The following is a 21,020-nucleotide window of genomic DNA, read 5'->3' as shown; positions in this document are numbered from 1 at the left end:
AAATAATAAAATGTAGAATTCAGAAAGCACTATCGAAAGTTTAAAGTTAAACCAGCACTTCTGAGTAAAAATATATTAAAATTTTTAGTTTCCAAATTCGTGACCATCATAATTACATTTAAATTGCCACATTAGGATGGAACATGAAATCTGACTTTAGGAGACAACAATTTAAGAGGAAAAGGCAGAAATAACGAGAAAAAGAAAAGAATAAAAATTTGCTTGGGTCAGATCTGCAAGTTCTCCATACTTTTCTTTTCTTCTTCTTTTTCTTTTTTAGAAAATAATTTTTTCCTCTGCTGGTGCAGAGAGAGGGGCTGGGGACTCTAGGCCTCTCTGTCCTCTCCGAGGTGGCAGTGGCTAATCTCCGCTCAGGTGTGAGGGGCACCGCTATGCGCTGGGCCTGAGGCTGCCCGGCCCAGCCCCTCCTCACAACCCTGGACTCTTCCATGGTATCTCCGGGCTCCTGCACCATCCTGCGTGTCTCTCTGATGAAAGCGGAGGTGACAGCATAAAGATGATGGGGAAACTGCCCCGCATGCCCAGGAAAGCTCGTCCAGCTACGCAAAATGGTCTGATTGACGTCGGGTTTCTGCGCACCAAGCTGGACCCTAACCAAGGGTTACAGCCAAGGCGTCCTCGGGCGTGGGCGTTTCTGCTGCTGTAGGAGCAGCCCCGCTGGCAGGAGGCGGCGGTAGCAGTGGTCACTGAAACAAGGTCCTGCTGATAAATCTAAGACACCAGGATTGGTGCTGCAGCCGCTGCCGCCGATTCCGGATCTCATTGCCGCGTGTCCCGGACAACCGCCTGACGTGCATTCCCGATTCCTTTTGGTTCCAAGTCCAATATGGCAACTCTCAAGGATCAGCTGATTCATAATCTTCTAAAGGAAGAACAGACTCCCCAGAATAAGATTACAGTTGTTGGGGTTGGTGCTGTTGGCATGGCCTGTGCCATCAGTATCTTAATGAAGGACTTGGCAGATGAACTTGCTCTTGTTGATGTCATCGAAGACAAATTGAAGGGAGAGATGATGGATCTCCAACATGGCAGCCTTTTCCTTAGAACACCAAAGATTGTCTCTGGGAAAGACTATAGTGTAGCTGCAAACTCCAAGCTGGTCATTATCACGGCTGGGGCACGTCAACAAGAGGGAGAAAGCCGTCTTAATTTGGTCCAGCGTAACGTGAACATCTTCAAATTCATCGTTCCTAATGTTGTAAAATACAGCCCAAACTGCAAGTTGCTTATTGTTTCAAATCCAGTGGATATCTTGACCTACGTGGCTCGGAAGATAAGTGGTTTTCCCAAAAACCATGTTATTGGAAGTGGTTGCAATCTGGATTCAGCCAGATTCCGTTACCTGATGGGGGAAAGACTGGGAGTTCACCCATTAAGCTGTCATGGGTGGGTCCTTGGGGAACATGGAGATTCTAGTGTGCCTGTATGGAGTGGAATGAATGTTGCTGGTGTCTCCCTGAAAACTCTGCACCCAGATTTAGGGACTGATAAAGATAAGGAACAGTGGAAAGAGGTTCACAAGCAGGTGGTTGAGAGTGCTTATGAGGTGATCAAACTCAAAGGCTACACATCCTGGGCCATTGGATTCTCTGTAGCAGATTTGGCAGAGAGTATAATGAAGAATCTTAGGCGAGTGCACCCAGTTTCCACCATGATTAAGGGTCTCTATGGAATAAAGGATGATGTCTTCCTTAGTGTTCCCTGCATTTTGGGACAGAATGGAATCTCAGACCTTGTGAAGGTGACTCTGACTCCTGAGGAAGAGGCCCGTTTGAAGAAGAGTGCAGATACACTTTGGGGGATCCAAAAAGAGCTGCAATTTTAAAGTCTTCTGATGTCATAGCATTTCACTGTCTAGGCTACAACAGGATTCTAGTTGGAGGTTGTGCTTGTTGTCCTTTTTATCTGATCTGTGATTAAAGCAGTAATATTTTAAGATGGGACTGGGAAAAGCATTAACTCCTGAAGTTAGAAATAGGAATGGTTTGTGAAATCCACAGCTATATCCTGATGCTAGATGGTATTAATCTTGCGTAGTCCTAAACTGGTTAGTGTGAAATAGTTCTGACGCACCACTGCCAATTCTGTACATGCTGCATTTGTCCCTTCAGCCAGGTGGATGTTTAATGTGTGTTATATAATTTCCTGGCTCCTTCACTGAACATGCCTAGTCCAACATTTTTTCCCAGTCAGTCACATCCTGGGATCCAGTGTATAAATCCAATATCGTATGTCTTGTGCATAATTGTTCCAAAGGATCTTATTTTGTGAACTATATATATCAGTAGTGTACATTACCATATAACATAAAAAGATCTACATATAAACAATACAACCAACTATCCAAGTGTTATACCAACTAAAACCCCCAATAAACCTTGAACAGTGAAAAAAAAAAAAAAAAAAAAGAAAGACACCAGGATTAGAAGAACCCGGAGAAACTGCCGGAGAGCTTGAGCCAAATCGACGGACTGTTGGAGCGTCTGAGAGTGAAGCTCCGCGAACTCCTGGAAGTGGAACAGCAAAGCAGCCACCAGAGATGGACAAGAAAAATGAACAAAGAAAATTAGCAGAAATCAAAGGCAAACGCTAAAGCTGCGCAAAACCGTTAATTTGCAACATAGAAATGGAATTGATGAAGGAGTCTAGGAAATGAATGAGAGAAGAGGAAAAACAGTAGTGACCATGGTAAGGTCCTGACGATTCTGGTCCACTGGATCCCACCATCCCTAGCACAGGAAATCTCATCACAGCATTTCCTGTTTGTTCCGAAATGAAGAATCATGATTTTCATCCCAAGGGCAAATACAAAGTAATTTATTATTATTTTTTATCTAAACTGTAGGGGTTTAGTTTACTTGTTCTAAGTTCTCATAATTTTGAAAATGCAGTTGACAACTTGTATGGCTGTATTAGGTTTTACTTAGTAGTAATATGTATATAAGATCAAAGATCTGTTCAAAATAGATATTTTTCATCGATAATTTGGTGCTTTCAAATATCCAGAAGTCTTGTTTTAATCAGATGAAGTCTGAGGATAGTTTACTAATTTCATTTTTTGTATGATGTGTTCACAATTTTCTAATTTAACCTAATATTGATTGATGAGAGGTAAACAAATCAATATCTTTTTTCAAATCTCATAGGTCTATTATGTTGTTGAAGATGTTTTTAGTTAAAATTCTGTATTTCAATATTGGAATTTAGGTCTAGTCAAATTTGCTCAACCTGTTTATCAGTGTCAGTTGCCAGATTTTAATTCATTTATAGTGTGCCTGTACTTTTCTTTCTATAATCTCTGAATTAATTTTATTACTTATTTAAATGTTATATAATACAGCTCACATATTTAAAACAAAACCACCAGGTAAAATGAGTTCCAGCTTATTATAAAGAAGCTGTTATCAAATTAGTGTTACCTATATAGATGGATGCAGCTCAACAAAATTTTACACAAAAAAATTTGGATTGAACTACATGTGTTGCCATGAATTAGCCTCTAATTCATTATGAATAAAGACAAATTTCAACACATTTGTTCATTTGCTTTCATTATGTCTAAGGGTAGTATGTCAAGAAATCTCATGCTACTGTCTGAAAAACACATTCTACTGTTACCTAAGAAACAAACTGGATGGCATTTTTATAACCTTGCACCACGTAAGGAAAAACTGCAATGTAGTCTGATAAATGCAGATTCCCTCACATGGAAAATAATCCAGAATGTCATTTTCGATATTTAAGTATTTAACCTTTTGGTTCAAAAATGCAGTAAAATAGAGCTCTTGGTAAGTTTTGTGTGCTTAGTATCACCATAAAATAGGAAAAATATCTTTAAAAATGTAAACAAACAAAAACCTACACCAAAAACTAACATTCACCTACGCATACATTTTGATCGAAGCTCCAGGAATGTATAATGATTTTTCCTGGGTACACAGCTGGTGACCCAAATCGAGTTCAAATGTTTGATTTTAAAATTTTGATTTTCCCACTTTTGACAATATTGACATAACAACTAAATCTTAGTCTCAGAGTTGACAGTTGAAAATAAACCAAGACAAGTACTATTGAGGTAGACTGGGTAGCAAGAAAGTCACCATGTCCTCGGGATGCGGCAGCCATGATGATTACATGGTGACAGCATATTGTTGACACAATAAATCCCAACATTTGCACTGTATTTCAGCTCATTCAAGCAAAGCTCTCTTCACTGGGGAAATATTCCTGTAAAGAGCATGCACATTATCATCCTAACCCGGTGAAACCCCGTCTCCACTAAAAATACAAAAAATTAACTAAGTGTGGTGGCATGTGCCTGTGGTCCCAGCTACTCAGGAGGCTGAGGCAGGAGAATCCCTTGAACCTGGGAGGCAGAGGTTGCAGTGAGCCAAGATCCACCACTGCACTCCAGTCTAGGTGAGAGAGCGAGACTCTGTCTAAAAAAAAAAAAAGCATGCACATTTTTATTTTACTTGTCCTCTGACCTTTTACTCATTATAATAGTAAAAAACACACATGTGAGTGGAGATTTAAGATGCTAATGAGATATGTGACATATAAACAAGCATGTACAGCCACTGTGTATGTGCACCAATAGGACCACCCAGATATGCTTACTAATAACACCACTTTCCACTTCTTTGTAAATAATTACGTAAGACTCCCATAAATGGAGTCTCTCTAGTTCCAGTCTTTGCTGGCTCATTCTTGTAAGCAGCCCACCCTGAATCCCTTCTCTCGGGGGAATTTTGCACCTAACTTTTAAAATAGTATTTCTACTTTGCAAATAAATCCCTCCATGCTTCATTTTCACGGTTTTGTGTCTCTTGTTTAACTTTTTGAAACTAAGAACTGAGGTCTCACAGTAGCCATCAACACTATCGTGCTTTGTTTTGCATTCTTCATTATGTTTTGTGATATGTCAATATCTACATTTTAAACACAGCCAAAACTGCTAAATTAAAAATTTAAATGATCACAAAATGATATTTCATAAAAGCATGTATATTTTTCAAGTTTCAGCTTTATTACACTTTATGTATTCAAATTTTGAAAAAATTCTGACACACAAGCATCTCCACCAAATTTAATATTTCATATAATAATTTGAATTCACTTCCAAAATGATTAATATTCATTTGTTGTTATATTTACTTTTGACCAAATTTGGCTTTCCAAACTAAATAAAAACTAAAGCATGTTTTCAAAGTTTCAAGGAAAAAAGCTTGCCGGCATCAAATGCTCTGTAGTAAAATTAACAAATAAAACCTCATCTTTTTATCAATATTTTGTGTCTGAACACTTCAGCATCAGTGGACTCTGGATGACTCTTGGAAAGTTTTGTGTATCCAGGAGTTTATTTTCTCCAAATTTTCTAGTTTGCATGCGTAGAGATGTTCATAGCGGTCTCTGGTGACTTTTTGTATGTATGTAGAATTAATTGTGATTTCACATCTCTAACACTTAAACAGAGGCAAAATACAAAAAAACAACAGAGGCAAAATACAAAAAAACAAAACAAAACAAAAGGATGCACAATGGAAGTTTGACACAACTTGACATTCCCTTATGATAAGTCTCTGAAAAAATTAGGTATAGATCAAGTACACCTCAGTCAATAAATGCAACATATAACCAAAAAACGGACAGCTAATAACATACTAAGGGATATGTCGCAAGCTTTTACTTTAACAGCTAGTACAGGATACCCACTCTAGTCAGTCTTACCAAAAATAGGATACCCACTCTAGTCAGTCTTACCAAAAATAGTACTAATCCAAGACAAAGGAATTACAGAATACAATCAAAGGCATCCAGATTGGACAAAAGAAGTTAATTATTCCTGTATGATTATCTTTTATCTCTATACACAATCCGAAGTATAGAAAAGGCTAAGACTGGCCTGGCCTGGTGGCTCACGCATGTAATCCCAATACTTTGGGAGGCCGAGGTGGGCAGATCACCTCAGGTCAGGAGATTGAGACCAGCCTGGCCAACATGGTGAAACCCCATCTCTATAAAAAATAGAAAAAAAAATTAGCAGGGCCTGGTGGCACAATACCTGTAATCCCAGCTACTCAGGAGGCCGAGGCAGGAGAACTGCTTGAACCCAGGAGGTAGAGGTTGCAGTGAGCCAAGATTGTGCCACTGCACTCCAGCCTGGGTGAGAAGAGGAAGACTCCGTCTCAAAACAAAAACAAAAACAAACAAACAAACAAAAAGCCTAAGACTTTACTAAAACCTATTAAAAATAAAAAAATGTATAAACTTTCAAAATACAAAAGCAACATCAAAGTCAGTTCTATACATTAACAATTATCTCAAAACGAAAACTAAAAAACAATTTCATGTACAATAACTATAGTAATAAATTCAATAGAGCAGAGAGAATACATTTGCTTCCAGCATTTTTGAGGCTTTTAGTTTTATACTAGTCACCTTGTTAAAATAATTTTTTCCAATATTGTTCTTTTCTTCTGAAAATAAGTACAAACTTATACTCACACAAACTCACTTACTCCATAATTTCCTTACACCTAAGGTTTATCTTTAGACTAATGTATAGTATATTTAACCCTCTGATATCAATACTAGAAGTCTGTATGTGTTTGCAGGCAGACAGGACACATGTTCAAATATATATATACATGTACAAAATTTAAAAATATCTATTCAGGACCCAGAAATATATGTATTTCATTTATACTTGCATATCTTTTCTATTATGACCATAAAAAAAACCTGGTAGTCAATCACAATTTAATTGTATATATTTTTTTGGGACAGAGTCTCATGCTGTCGCCTGGGCTGGAGCACAGTGGCATGATCTTGGCTCACTGCAACCTCTGCCTCCCAGGTTCAAGTGATTCTCCTGCCTCAGCCTCCTAAGTAGCTGGGATTACAGGTGCCTGCCACCATGCCTGGCTAATTGTTTGTATTTTTAGTAGAGACAGGGTTCCACTATGTTGGCCAGGCTGGTCTCGAACTCCTGACCTGGTGATCCGCCCACCTCGGCTTCCCAAAGTTCTGTGGTTACAGGTGTGAGCCACTGTGCCTGGCCATAATTGTACATTTTAAAATAAGTAAAAGTGTAAAATTTGATTGTCTGTAATACAAAGGATAAATGCTAGAGGTGATGGATACATTTATCATGTGATTATGTATTGTATTTATGTATCAAAATATGCCATATATGGCATAAGTATATATACTCATATACCCACAAAAATTAAGAACAATAAATTTAATTTGATTAAAATAAGGATAAATATTTATCCAACAGGAATAATATTCTTTAACTTATCTACACTTTAAAGCCACTGGCAAGAGATTAACATGTTAAAAATGTTGAAACCATTAACTTCACACATAATGTAAAATTTTTAAAATGTACTGCATTTTAATATATAAAAGTACAATTAGAACAATAATATACTACTAGTTTTCTTATAATGCAAAAGAATATTATTCTTAACACCTACCTCATACATCACTCAAGAGTATAAGTTAACCATAGAGAACCTCTCCACTTTTTCATCACGCATCTTACATTCTAATGTCCTTACTTGTCCACAGAAAAGATCATAAATAATGCCCACTAATGGAAAAGAATCTCTCCTACCTTTGATGCAGCAACAACTGATCACATGCTTTCACAGGTGAGTAAGAATGAACAGCAGAAAATAGAGTGTTGAATTACATTATTTGCTTTCAAAGTCTAATTTTTTTCAAGAAATAAAGTATACTTTGAAAGTAGTTATTACTCTGCAAAAAACTTTTACTCCTCTTAAAGTTATATACAAATACTTTTTCTACCAACTTTAGTTTTAGATTATTTTCTATACTCAGAACTCTTAGTATATCCAAAGTGTCAGTTCTTCATATATTTCTATTATAGATTCTCTGATATTTACATAGCCCTAATTTGGATTAAATCTTTATTTTTACTGCATCTTCAAAAATATACTTCAGTATAAACTGGTGTTTTCTAAGATGTCATGTTTGAAAAGTGTTTTTCCAAATTTATTACATTTGCAACCACTTTTCCAATATAAATGCCTTGATGTTGAACAAAGCTTGAGCAACTGCTTCAGAGCTTTCCTCTAGTACAAAATGTGTACAATAAAATCTGATTCAAGTAAAGGTACTACAACCCTCTTTGTAATGTCCATCTTCAATATACTCTTCTTCACTTTAAAGGCTTATATTTTTCTGAAAGATCTTTTGACACTAATTGCCCTTATCTTGCTTTTATTAAGTATGAACTCTCTGGTGTTAAGATATAAGCAGACATTAATGTCTTTTTTGCAGCCTATATTTGTATAATTTTTCTCAAATATAAATGCTTTCTGTGCAATAAGGTGGTTAAAAGTTTTGCCACATTGTTCTCACTTGTAGGAATTTTTCCCAGTATGAATTATTTTACATCTAATCAAGTAAGGCAGGGAGTGATGGCTCGTGCCTGTAATCTCAACACTTTGGGAGGCCCGAGGTGGGCAGATCACCTGAGGTAAGGAGTTCAAGACCAGCCTGGGAAAGATGGTGAAACCCCGTCTCTACTAAAAGTACAAAAATTAGCAGGGCATGGTGGCAGATGCCTGTAATCCCAGCTACTTGGGAGGCTGAGGTAGGAGAATTGCTTGAACCCGGGAGGCAGAGGTTGCAGTGAGCCAACATCACGCCACTGTACACCAGCCTGGGGGACAAGAGTGAGACTTCGTCTCAAAAAAAAGAAGAAAAAAATCAAGTATGACAACCATTTAAAGACATTGTCACATTCTTCACATTTCTAGGATTTTTCACCAATATGATTTTCTTTATGGTTAGAAAAGTTTGAGGTGTTGTCAAAAGCATTATTGCATCTTTCTGGTTTGTGGAGTTTCTCTCCAGTATGAATTATCTTATGTATGTTAAGATCTGAGGACTAGTGGCTGGGCGTGGTGGCTCATGCCTGTAATCCCAGCACTTTGGGAGGCTGCAGCAAGCAGATCATAAGGTTAGCAGTTCAAGACCAGCCTGATCAACATGGAGAAACCCTATCTCCACTAAACATAAAAAATTAGACAGGTATGGTGGTACATGCCTGTAATCCCAGCTACCCGGGAGGCTGAGGCAGGAGAATCACTTACATCTGGGAGACAGAGGTTGCAGTGAGCTGAGATCACACCATTGTATTGCAGCCTCGGCAATGAGAGTTAAACTCCATCTCAAATAATAATAATAATAATAACAGGACTAGTTAAAGCTTTTGCCATATTTTTCACACTCATAAGGTTAATCTCCAGTGTAATTTTCTTATGTTTAGTAAGAATTGAGGACTGGCTAAAGGCTTTGTCACATTCTTCACATTTGTAGGGTTTCTCTTCTGTATGAATTATTTTGTTCAAAAAGGTTTGAGGACTGGTTAAAAGCTTTGCCACATTCTTCACAGTTGTAAAGTTTCTCTCCAGTATGAATTATGTTATGTTTAGTGGGACCTGAGGACTGGATAAAGGCTTTACCACATCCTTCACATTTCTAAGATTTTTCTCCAGTATGAGTTATCTTATGTTTAGTAAGGTCTGAGAATTGGTTAAAAGTTTTGCGACATTTGCAGAATTTCTCTCCAGCATTAATTATTTTATGTGTAGTAAGGGTTGAGGATTAGTTAAAAGGTTTGCTACATTTTTCACATTTGTAGGGCTTCTCTACAGTATAAATTATCTTATGTGCAGACAGTTGAGGAGACAATTAAAGACTTTGCCACATTCCTCTTATTTTTAGGTTTTCTCTCCAGTATGAATTATCTTGTTTAGTAATGGATGAGGATTTCTTAAAAGCTTTGCCACATTATTCACATTTGTATAATTTCTCTCCTGTAGGATTTTATGTTTAATAAGGTACAAGAATCTATAAAAAGTTTTGAGACATTCTTCATATGTGCAGGGTTTCTCTCCAGCATGAATTACCTTGTGTCATCAGGGTTGAGAAGTGGTTAAAAGCTTTGTCACATTCTTCACATTTGTAGGATTTCTCTCTGGTATGAATTCTCTTTAGTAAGTGTTGAGGACCAATTAAAGCCTTTGCCACATTCTTCACATTTGTAGAATTTCTCTCCAGAACGAATTATCTTATGTTTAGTAAAGTATGAGAATCAATAAAAACCTTTGCCACATTCTTCACATTTGTAGGCTTTCTCTCCAGTATGAATTATCTTATGTGTAGTAAGGCGTGAGTACCAGTTAAAAGCTTTCTCACATTCTTCACATTTGTAGGGTTTCCTTCCAGTATGATTTCTCTTATGTGTAGTAAGGTGTGAGGACTGGTTAAGAGCTTTCTCACATTCTTCACATTTGCATGGTTTCTCTCTAGGATGAACTTTTTTTTTTTTTTTTTTTTGATAGAGTCTCTCTGTCCTCCAGGCTGGAGTGCAGTGGAGCAATCTCAGCTCACTGCAACCTCCATCTCCTGGGTTCAAGCAATTCTCCCACTTTGGCCTCCAGAGCAGCTGGGACTACAGGTGTGCACCACTACACCTGGCTAAGTTTTTATATTTTTAGTAGAGACAGGGTTTCGCCATATTGGCCAGGCTGGTCTCAAACTTCTGACCAGGTGATCTGCCCGCCTCAGCCTCCCAAAGTGCTGGGATTACAGGTGTGAGCCACCACACCCAAACTCTTTTTTATCTTTAGTAAGTGTAGGGTCTAGTCCCACAGGGTTGTTGGGTTTTTCTCTCTGTGTGCAGAGATGAGCAATTGTAGAAATAAATACACAAGACAAAGAGATAAAAAAAAAAAAAGACAGCTGGGCCTGGGAGACCACTACCACCAAGACACAGAGACCTGTAGTGGCCCTGAATGCCTGGCTGCACTGTTATTTATTGGATACAAGGCGAAAGGGGCAGGTAAGGAGTGCTAGTCATCTCCAATGATTGACAAGGTCACGAGTCATGTGTCCACTGGACAGGGGGCCCTTCCCTGTTTGGCAGCCGAGGCAGAGAGACAGAGAGACAGAGAGAGAGAGAGGACACAGCCCATGCCGTTATTTCTTTGTAGCAGAGGTTTTTAGTACTTTCACTAATTTTGCTACTGCTATCTAGAAGACAGAGCCAGGTGTACATGACGGAACATGAAAGCAGACTAGGAGAGTGACCACTGAAGCACAGCAACACAGGGAGACGGTTAGGCCTCTGGATAACTGTGGGCGGGCCCAGTGGAGTAGTCTTCTCTAAACTCCCCTGGGAAAGGGGGACTCCCTTTCACAGTCTGCTAAGTAGCGGGTGCTTTTCCTTGGCACTGACACTACCGCTAGACCATGGTCCGCTTGGTGAAGGGCATCTTCCCAGACACTGGTGTTACTGCTAGACCAAGGAGCCCTCTAGTGGCCCTGTCTGGGCATGACAGAGGACTCACACTCTTGTCTTCTGGTAACTTCTCGCTATGTTCCCTCGACTCCTATATCCGTATGGCCTGGTTTTTCCTAGGTTTATGATTATAGAGGAAGGATTATTATAATATTGGAATAAAGAGTAATTGCTACAAACTAATGATTAATGATATTCACATATAATCATATCTATTATCTACATCTAGCATAACTATTCTTATTTTATATATTTTATTATACTGGAACAATTCGTGCCCTCAGTCTCTTGCCTGAGCACCTGGGTGGGTTGCTGCCCACAAGTAAGGGTAGGGGACCAGTTAAAGCCTTCGCCACATTCTTCACATTTGTAGAATTTCTCTTCCGTATGAATTCTCCTATGTGTAGTAAAGTATGAGTACCGGTGATAAGGTTTGCCACATTTTTCACATTTGTAATGTTATTCTCCAATATGAGTTATCTTATGTATAGTAAGGGTTGAAGATTGGTTAAAAGCTTTGCCATATTCTTCACATTTGTAGGGTGTCTCTCCAGTATGAATTCTCTTATGTTTAGTAAGGTTTGAGGACCAGTTATAAGCTTTGCCACATTCTTCACATTTGTACGGTTTCTCTCCAGTATGAACTCTTTTATGTCTAGTAAGAGTTGAGGACTGGTTAAAAGCTTTTCCACATTCTTCACATTTGTAGGGTTTTTCTCCAGTATGAATTATCTTATGATTAGTAAGGTTTGAGGACTTTTTAAAAGCTTTGCCACATTCTTCACATTTGTAGGGTTTCTCTGCAGTATGAATTATCTTATGTCTAGTAACTTGTGAGGAACAGTTAAAAGCTTTGCCACATTCTTCATGTTTGTAGGGTCTCTCTCCAGTATGAATCATCTTATGTGTAGCAAGGTATGAGAATTGGTAGAAAGCTTTGCCACATTCTAAACATGTGTAGGGTTTCTCTCCATTATGAATTCTCTTATGTTTAGTAAGGGTTGAGAATACATTAAAGGCTTTGCCACATTCTTCACACTTGTAGGGTCTCTCTCCAGTATGAATTATCTTATGTTTAGTAAGAGTTGAGAATACACTGAAGGCTTTGCCACATTCTTCACATTTGTAGGGTTTCTCACCAGTATGAATTCTCTTGTGTATAGTAAGGCGTGAGTACCAGTTAAAAGCTTTGCCACATTCCTCACATTTGTAGCGTTTCTCTACAGTATGAATCATCTTATGTGTAGTAAGGTAAGATAATCGGTAGAAAGCTTTGCCACATTCTTCACATTTGTAGGGTTTCTCTCCAGTGTGAATTCTCTTATGTGTAGTAAGGTATATGAATCGGTAGAAAGCTTTGCCACATTCTTCACATTTGTAGGGTTTCTCCCCAGTATGAATCATCTTATGTGCAGTAAGGTAGGAGTAACAGTTAAAAGCTTTGCCACATTCCTCACATTTGTAGGGTTTCTCTCCAGTATGAATTATCTTATGTGTAGTAAGGTATGAGAATCGGAAGAAAGCTTTGCCACATTCTTCACATTTGTAGGGTTTCTCTCCAGAATGAATTTTCATATGAGTAGTAAGGTTTGAGGACTGTTTAAAAGCTTTGCCACATTCCTCACATTTGTAGGGTTTCTCTTCAGTATGAATTATCTTATGTCTAGTAAGGGTTGCAAATACATTAAAGGCTTTGCCACATTCTTCACATTTGTAGGGTTTCTCTCCAGTATGAATTATCTTATGTCTGGTAAGGTGTGAGTACCAATTAAAAGCTTTGCCACATTCCTCACATTTGTAGGGTTTCTCTCCAGTATGAATCATCTTATGTTTAGTAAGGTTTGAGAATTGGCAGAAAGCTTTGTCACATCCTTCACATTTGTAGGGTTTCTCTCTAGCATGAATTATCTTATGTTTAGTAAGGTGTGAGGACTGTTTAAAATCTTTGCCACATTTTTCACATTTGCAGTGTTTCTCTCCAGTATGAATTACCTTATGTCTAGTAAGAGTTGAGGACTGGTTAAAAACTTTTCCACATTCTTCATGTTTGTAGGATTTGTCTCCAGTATGAACTCTCCTGTGTCTAGTAAGGGTTGAGAACCATTTAAAAGCTTTGCCACATTCTTCACATTGATAAGAATTCTCTCTAACATGAATTCTTTTATGTTGACTTAGGTGTAAAAGCATGCAAAATGATTTGCCACATTTTTTACATTTGAAAGGTTTCTTTCCAGTATGTCTTGTCTTATGTGTATTTGAATTTAAAAATTTATGAAAGACTTTCCCATATTTATCACATTGAAATATTTTGCTCTGGGTAGTTGTCAAACACTGGTTTAGTTCATTATAACCTTCTTTGTGCACATTACACTCATTCATACTTTTATAGCCTTTTCTTAACTGTAAATCCTTATGTCCGTATTTTCCATATTCTCTCAGTATCGCTTTTTGGAAAGAATCTTTTATGCCTGGCTGTGGCCAAAGGTCCTGGGCAAAATGAGAACATTTAACTGAAAGAAATAAAAATATCAAATTACTCCACTTACTAGACTCAGATAAATATAGATTACAAATCTAACCTATAATATTATACAAACTACATATACAAGATGATATAGCAAAATATGAAAGGCCCTAATTTTTATAGACATATATATGTAACAAAAACATACTAACCAAACTACATCTGAGAAAAATTATAAATGAGCTAAATGTTTAAAGTACCCCAAGTGAGCACAATGCAAAAAGTTACATACAATAATAAAAAAAAAAGTTTGTTACATTTACCCAACACAGCTGTTTCTGTTCCTCAACATAACAATGCTTTTAGAAGTAAATTGCCCTGGGTGTGGTGGCTCACACCTGTAATCCCAGCAGTTTGGGAGGTTGAAGCATGTGGATCATGAGGTCCAGAGATTGAGACCATCCTGGCCAACATTGTGAAACCCCGTCTCTACTACAGATACAGAAATTAGCTGGGCATGGTGGTGTGTGCCCATAGTCCCAGACACTCAGAAGGCTGAGGCAGGAGAACTGTTTGAACCCAGGAGACAGATGTTGCAGTCAGTCGAAATTGCGCTATTGCACTCCAGCCTGGGTGACAGTGCGAGATTCCATCTCAAAAAAACAAACAAAACAAAAAGAAGTAAATTGCCAGCCAGGCATAGTGGCTCAACCTGTAATGCCAGCTACTGAGGAGGCTAAGGCAGGAGAATTGCTTGAACCCAGGATAGAGGTAGCAGTGAGTCAAAATCACACCATTGCACTCAAGCCTGGACAACAGAGTGAGACTATATCTCAAAAAAAAGAAAGAAAAAAAAGTAAGTAAATTGCCAACATTTATTTTTAAAAAAAAAACACAGGTAGAACGCACCCGCCGTGTCCATGGAGAGAGGCTGAGGGAGTCGAGCTCCAGCCTAAGGCACTAGGGTGCCAGGATGGCGAAGATGTCAGCTTCCTTAATCCAGGCAACTGTCCAGGCTGTGAGCAAGAGGAAACTGCCCACCTGGGCCACCCTCACCCTGACACCTCCAGCAGTAAACAAGATAAAACAACTTCTTAAAGATAAGCCTGGCCGGGCGCGGTGGCTCAGGCCTGTAATCCCAGCACTTTGGAAGGCCGAGGCAGGCGGATCACGAGGTCAGGGGATCAAGACCATCCTGGCTAACAGTGAAACCCTGACTCTACTAAAAATACAAAAAATCAGCTGGGCGTGGTGGCAGGGCCTGTAGTCCCAGCTACTCAGGAGGCTGAGGCAGGAGAATGGCATGAACTCGGGAGGCAGAGCTTGCAGTGAGCCGAGATGGTGCCACAGCACTGCAGCCTGGGAGACAGAGCGAGATTCTGTCTCAAAAAAAAAAAAAAGATAAGCCTGAGCATCTAGGTGTAAAAGTCAGTGTCCCAACCAGGGGCTCTAATGGCCTTTCTTATACTCTAGAATATACAAAGATAAAAGGAGATTCTGATGAAGTTATTCAAGATGGAGTCAGAGTATTCATCAAAAAGAAAGCAAAGCTAACACTTTTAGGAACAGAAATGGACTATGTTGAAGACAAATTATCCAGTGAGTTTGTGTTCAATAACCCAAACATCAAAGGGACTTGTGGCTGTATAGAAAGCTTTAATATTTGAAATCTCAGGACTCTTCTGGCCGTAGGTTCCAGGAAAGCTCGGGGAAGCCTTGGGGCTCACTGCAGAAATCATGTGACTATCACATGCTTAATGTGCTGCTGCCTTGTAGGGAAAATAAAGTGATGTATCTTGAAAATGAGGCTAGTGTGTTAGATCCCAGAAGAAATGTTTGTATTCTCATTAGGGGACAGAAAATGAGAAGCCATCACTCTCTTTGGATCATTTAGGTCTCTTGCATCCTTTGTTTTAGAACCAGTTTCATTAAAGTTGCCTTCCCGGGCACCTGTTTATCCATTTCCTGAACAGTGTGCACTCCTTAACTCTCTACTGAATGGCTTGAATATGCATCCCCCTCAGCATTTCTCCCAACCAGATCGGTGACTCCTAAAATCTGAGACAGGACGTCCTGACTGCTGGTAGTAGTAACATGATAGTGCATTGTCTTTCCACCCAAACTTAATAAAGCCTTTTTATACATTTTTATGAAAAATTTCATTGTCAGATGCCTCACTGCATACCCTTTAATAGTACCGGGCAAAGATTTTCTTCAACTATAGTACAGATTAGTTCTCAGTGATGGTATTAAAAGGTGAGAAAGACATCATCCGTCTGTTTTTCAATCCATTTCTTTTGCACCTTATGTGCCTGCTCAGAGATGGGATCTCAAGGTGACTTTGATTCTTTTAGTTGAGGGGTCTCTTAAAGTCATCTAGCCCACCTCCCTCAATTCCCTATGTGAGGAAGCAAAACCCCAGGGAAACCAAAGGGCTCCTATCCAGCCCCACTCCACAGGCCCGGGGAGAGTAGGGACTCTACCCGCATCTCCCCTTCCTTGTAGGTGACACATGATCTGCCCTGAGGCAGTCAGTGAAGGCAAATGGTCTGTGTTCTTTATTTGGTCACCATTTTGATATAATTTCTTTATAATTTAATGGAGATCATATTATTTTTATTTTATTTTGAGTAGGAAGAATTTTAAAACCCTTTTATGTGAATTACCATCCTGTTTCTTTCATCTTTGAAACTATGGTTTGTAGCAGAGAAGACATTGTAACAACCCAGAATTATGTTTTTGGAATGTGTTCCTCATTGTGCAAGAGAACGTGGGGATCTTTTCTTAAAATTCCCAGTGTGCATATATTTTATAGTTCCTTGGTCCAGTTGCTAAAGTTGTTAATATTTTAGCCTAACATTTTTATCATCAACGTTTTTTTTTTTTTTTTTTTTTGAGACGGAGTCTTGCTCTGTCACCCAGGCTGGAATGCAGTGGCCGGATCTCAGCTCACTGCAAGCTCCGCCTCCCGGGTTTACGCCATTCTCCTGCCTCAGCCTCCCGAGTAGCTGGGATTACAGGCGCCCGCCACCTCGCCCGGCTAGTTTTTTGTATTTTTAGTAGAGACGGGGTTTCACCGTATTAGCCAGGATGGTCTCGATCTCCTGACCTCGTGATCCGCCCGTCTCGGCCTCCCAAAGTGCTGGGATTACAGGCTTGAGCCACCGCGCCCGGCCATCAACGTTTCTTTAAAAGTGTTCCTTCTGTCACTTAGTTACTGATTTTCCTGGGTTTGACGTATTAAATATTCTATGAGATGACATATATGCTTTTTTTGAAAGCTGATTCTCATGAATTCAAGTAGTTGAGTTCCTTTATGTTTCTTTTATTCACTGAAGTAGCCAGCACAAAACACACCAAAACCTAGAGCGGTAGTTTTATGTAAATGCTCATGAGTTTGTATCAATAATATAATTGTTGATCCACTTATAATTCATGCAATATTGCACGTATGTAGAGACTGAGTTGTCAATTTAAAAAAATATGGCCTCAAAAATAATAAAATAAAATAAAATAAAAACACAAGTAAAATACCGGCTCATATATCTTTATTACTTGCTTGTGGGAGCCTTTGAAGACACTGGTTTCTGTCACCCATGACATACAGTGCTGAAAGAAATGGTGGTATACTTTGGAATGACAGTTTGAGTCTGCTGAGATCACAGGTAAACGTTACAGCAGTGAACATACTGCAGTACCACAGAAAGAACACAGGTGCAGCAAGTGATTACTGAGTATTAAGAAAGAAGATAAATAATTTCCTTTAACTAAAAAATAAACACAAAATTTCAAACAAGACACATTCTAAGAATATGTTTGAGAGACTCTCAGAATCTCTAACCCAGATAATTGTTCAAAGTGTGCCAGGAGAAAGCCACATCATAAAGATGGGGACAGGTAACCTTTTTTGCGGGTAAATGTGCAAATTTTAATAAAAGATTAGAATATATACAAAACAGGGCAATGTGGTTCCAACAAAAATATAAAATTTACAGAAAGAAAAATGATGTGTACCTTCATTTTTAAAAGTAAAAATAAATTGAATAATACTCAATGAGTAAAATATGAACACAGAGAACTACAGAAAATCAGAAAACTGGAAATAAGAACAGAAATATTTAAAATACCAAAAAAAACAAACAATGGAGGTAAAAATATAAAAAATAACTGAAAAATCTTTTAAAAATGACATAAAAATGAAGAAACTGGACAAACTAGGATACAAAGATACTTATATCAAACATATATGTAAGCACAATTTTAAAAGTCACAGAAAAGAGAATCTTGGGAGCTGCAAGATTAAAGTGATGTATTGGCTGGGCGTGGTAGGTCACACCTGTAATCCCAGCACTTTGGGAAGCTGAGGTAGGTGAATCACCTGAGGTCAGGAGTTCGAGACCAGCCTGACCAGCATGGAGAAATCCCATTTCTACTTAAAATACAAACTTAGCCGGGTGTGGTGGCATACGCCTATAAGCCCAGCTTCTCGGGAGGCTGAGGTAGGAGAACTGCTTGAACCCAGGATGCAGTGAGGTGAAATCACATTGTTTCACTCCAACCTGGGGAACAAGAGTGATACTTCATCTCAAAAAAAAAAAAAGTGATATTATTTGCAAGAATACTTTTATGAGATAGCCAGTGGATTCTCAACAAAAATTTTTCAGGACAGAAGGAAACTGTGTGGTATAGTCAAATTTCTGAAGAAAATAGTTATCAAGTGAGTATAACACCATCACCAAATTTGTCCTGCTAAATAAAAAGAAAAAAAACTTAAAAAATAACCAAATTTTAAAAAGTATATGGGTACTTCCTTACATATAAAAGGTGCTGAAAGCAGTTGCTTCCAATGAAAATAAGATGATTCAACAAGGCAACACGAAATCATATTAAAACACATTATTTTTTGGGAAAGACATGCACATACACAAAAATAAATTTCTTAGCATTATCATAATGGCACAGAAGAAATTTTTAATTAATCCCCAAAATTTGAAAGATAAAAGCATAGAAATCATTATAAATATCTGTTAATAAATATACAAAATAAAAAATGTAATTAGCAGTATCAATGACAAATCTGAGAGCATATGTAATGAGAAAAAATTTTTGCATGCAACTAAAGTTCATTTTTAACCAGACTGAAATATATTGTATCTTTTAGAGGTTTTATGTAATCCCCCACAAACCACAAAGAATACACCTGTATAGATACAGAAAACAAAATAAGAAAGAAGTAAAAGCATATCAAAGTAAAAATAAAACAGCCACAAAGAGAAACAGAAAGAGAGAAAATGTAGGACAAAGATACAAGAATCAAACAGAACAACAACAAAAAAATTAGTAAGTCTCTTTGCTTCAGAAAACTTTCCAATTAAGAGACATACTTTCAATAAAGACATGTATTTAAAATTATTAAAAACCAAGATCCAATTTGCCTTTCTACAAGGGTCAGCTGACATCTAATGATAAAAAATATTGAAGGCAGCAAAATAGATTTAGACATTGAATGCAAATACTAACCAAATGAGAGCAGAAGAAGTCAAAATAGTATTACAAAATCTACATCTTAAGTCAAAAACTGTCATATCTTACATGAAGTATTTTAAGTCAAAATTGCAAAGAGACAAAGAAGGACATTAAACAATAATAGATTTATTAACTGGGAACCTATGAGAAATTTGTGTGTGCATGTGTGTGTGTCTGTGTGTATGTCACACTAAGGTTCCAAATATATAAAGCAAATATTGACAGACTGGAAGAAATACCTAGACAGCAATATAATTATAGTAGAAAATTTCAATAACCCACTTTCTGTAATAAAAATAAAACAAGACAGAATATTAGTAAGTGAAGAGAGGAATTGAAGGCAGTATAATACAATTTTTTTTTTTTTTTGAGAAGAATTTTGCTCTTGTTGCCCAGGCTTAAGTGCAATGGCATAATCTCGGCTCACCACAACCTCCGCCTCCTGGGTTCAAGCGATTCTCCTGCCTCAGCCTCCCGAGTAGCTGGGACTACAGGCATGCACCACCATGCCTGGCTAATTTTCTATTTTTAATAGAGATGGGGTTTCTCCACATTGGTCAAGCTGGTCTCGAACTCCCGAACTCAGATGATCCGCTGGCCTTGGCCTCCCAAAGTGTTGGAATTATAGGTGTGAGCCACCGCGCCCAGCCAGTACAATTATTTTTAACAGAGAAATAGAGAAGAGTCCTCAAGAATATGAGGAACCACATCCTTCTCAATATCTTATGCAATATTCTCTTTGATAGACCACCTGTTAGGCCAAAAACAGCGTCTTAAATATTTGTTAAATTTGACATTTTATGAATTATATTCTATGATCAAAATGGAATGAAAGTATAAAATAGAAAAAAAGGCTCGGTGTACTGGCTCACACCTGTAATCCCAACACTTTGGGAGGCTGAGGCAGCTCTACTAAAAATACAAAATTAGCCAGGCATGGTGGCACATGCCTGTAGCCTCAGCTACTTGGGAGGCCGAGGCAGGAGAATCGCTGGAGGCAGAGGTTATGGTGAGCCAAGATTGCGCCATTGCACTCCAGTCTGGGCAACAAGAGTGAAACTCTGTCTCAAAACAAAAAACAAAACAAAACAAAAAAACTACAATAAATTTGAATAGCCAAAGCAATCTTGAGGAAAAAGAACAAAGCAGAGGGACATCATATTTATAATTTCAGACTATATTTCAAGAATATACTAATAAAAAAGGATGGAATGTGCAGAAAATTAACATAAAAACCAATAGAACAGTGACGAATATTCTCACACATTTTAGACATGATGCAAGAGAGAACTAAAAAAATAGTTTAACATAACGTTTCTCAAAATCATGCAGGTATTTGTGTGTCCCCCAAAACAATGGAAAAGCAGTCAGATTGTGTAGTCTCTTATATGCCATAGAGGACTCTGGCTCTCACTGTAAACTTGAAGGAAAATCAATGAAGGGAAAGTAGACTCCTTAGAGAATTTAAAAGCCTAAGACAGAAGATGGCCCTATGTGAGAGCAACAACAACAACAACAAAACTGAAACATACACCTCAGGCTTCCCAGAATCTATTTGCTTTGGAACACAGCTTCCCAAATCACATTATAGGGACTTGCCTTTTTTTTTTTTTTTTTGTAATCTTCCAACCTTTCATCTATGTCAACTGTTTTATTCACTCTCAC

At 38.1% G+C, this 21,020-nt stretch overlaps 2 protein-coding genes and 1 pseudogene across 10 annotated transcripts in view; 2 read left to right on the top strand and 1 right to left on the bottom strand.

Moving 5' to 3' along the window:
- Nucleotides 1-752: 752 nt before the first annotated feature.
- On the top strand, nt 753-2,435 carry LOC112612831 (annotated as a pseudogene). The gene has a single exon (XR_003116891.1). The product of XR_003116891.1 is annotated as an L-lactate dehydrogenase A chain-like (transcript).
- Nucleotides 2,436-9,276: 6,841 nt separating this feature from the next.
- The window catches only part of ZNF738 (zinc finger protein 738), a 167,142-nt gene continuing 155,398 nt past the window's right edge, over nt 9,277-21,020 (bottom strand). For 2 of the 7 annotated variants that reach the window (XM_025367750.1, XM_025367752.1), the window contains exon 5: nt 17,746-19,640. In XM_025367750.1, the coding sequence (XP_025223535.1) occupies nt 19,546-19,640 (95 nt within the window). In that variant the 3' untranslated portion in view covers nt 17,746-19,545. Of the gene's footprint in view, nt 10,375-11,835; nt 13,876-17,745; nt 20,828-21,020 lie in introns of those variants that run through there. The other 5 variants (XM_025367754.1, XM_025367755.1, XM_025367749.1 and 2 more) reach the window with 4 other exon arrangements.
- On the top strand, nt 14,732-15,534 carry LOC112612838 (iron-sulfur cluster assembly 1 homolog, mitochondrial-like). 2 transcript variants are annotated; one of them, XM_025367788.1, is made up of 2 exons: nt 14,732-14,935; nt 15,237-15,534. In XM_025367788.1, exons 1-2 carry the CDS (start codon nt 14,803-14,805, stop codon nt 15,494-15,496), a joined length of 393 nt encoding a protein of 130 aa, XP_025223573.1. In that variant the 5' UTR covers nt 14,732-14,802; the 3' UTR covers nt 15,497-15,534. The 2 variants fall into 2 exon arrangements, with proteins under 2 accessions (XP_025223573.1, XP_025223574.1); XM_025367789.1 differs by having other exon boundaries at nt 14,788-14,938; nt 15,231-15,496.

The sequence above is a fragment of the Theropithecus gelada genome, chromosome 19 (assembly GCF_003255815.1).
Source record: "Theropithecus gelada isolate Dixy chromosome 19, Tgel_1.0, whole genome shotgun sequence".
In the NCBI taxonomy this organism is placed as follows: Eukaryota; Metazoa; Chordata; class Mammalia; order Primates; family Cercopithecidae; genus Theropithecus; species Theropithecus gelada.
This window is presented reverse-complemented; position numbering and strand designations above follow the sequence as displayed.

What these genes read in the sequence shown, in the direction of transcription:
- LOC112612838 (XM_025367789.1), top strand. Translation starts at nt 14,803, where the DNA reads ATGGCGAAGATGTCAGCTTCCTTAATCCAGGCAACTGTCCAGGCTGTG. An exon ending in ACTTCTTAAAGATAAGCCTG is followed by an intron (nt 14,939 to 15,230) that starts GCCGGGCGCGGT and finishes AAAAAAAAAAAG; the next exon opens with ATAAGCCTGAGCATCTAGGT.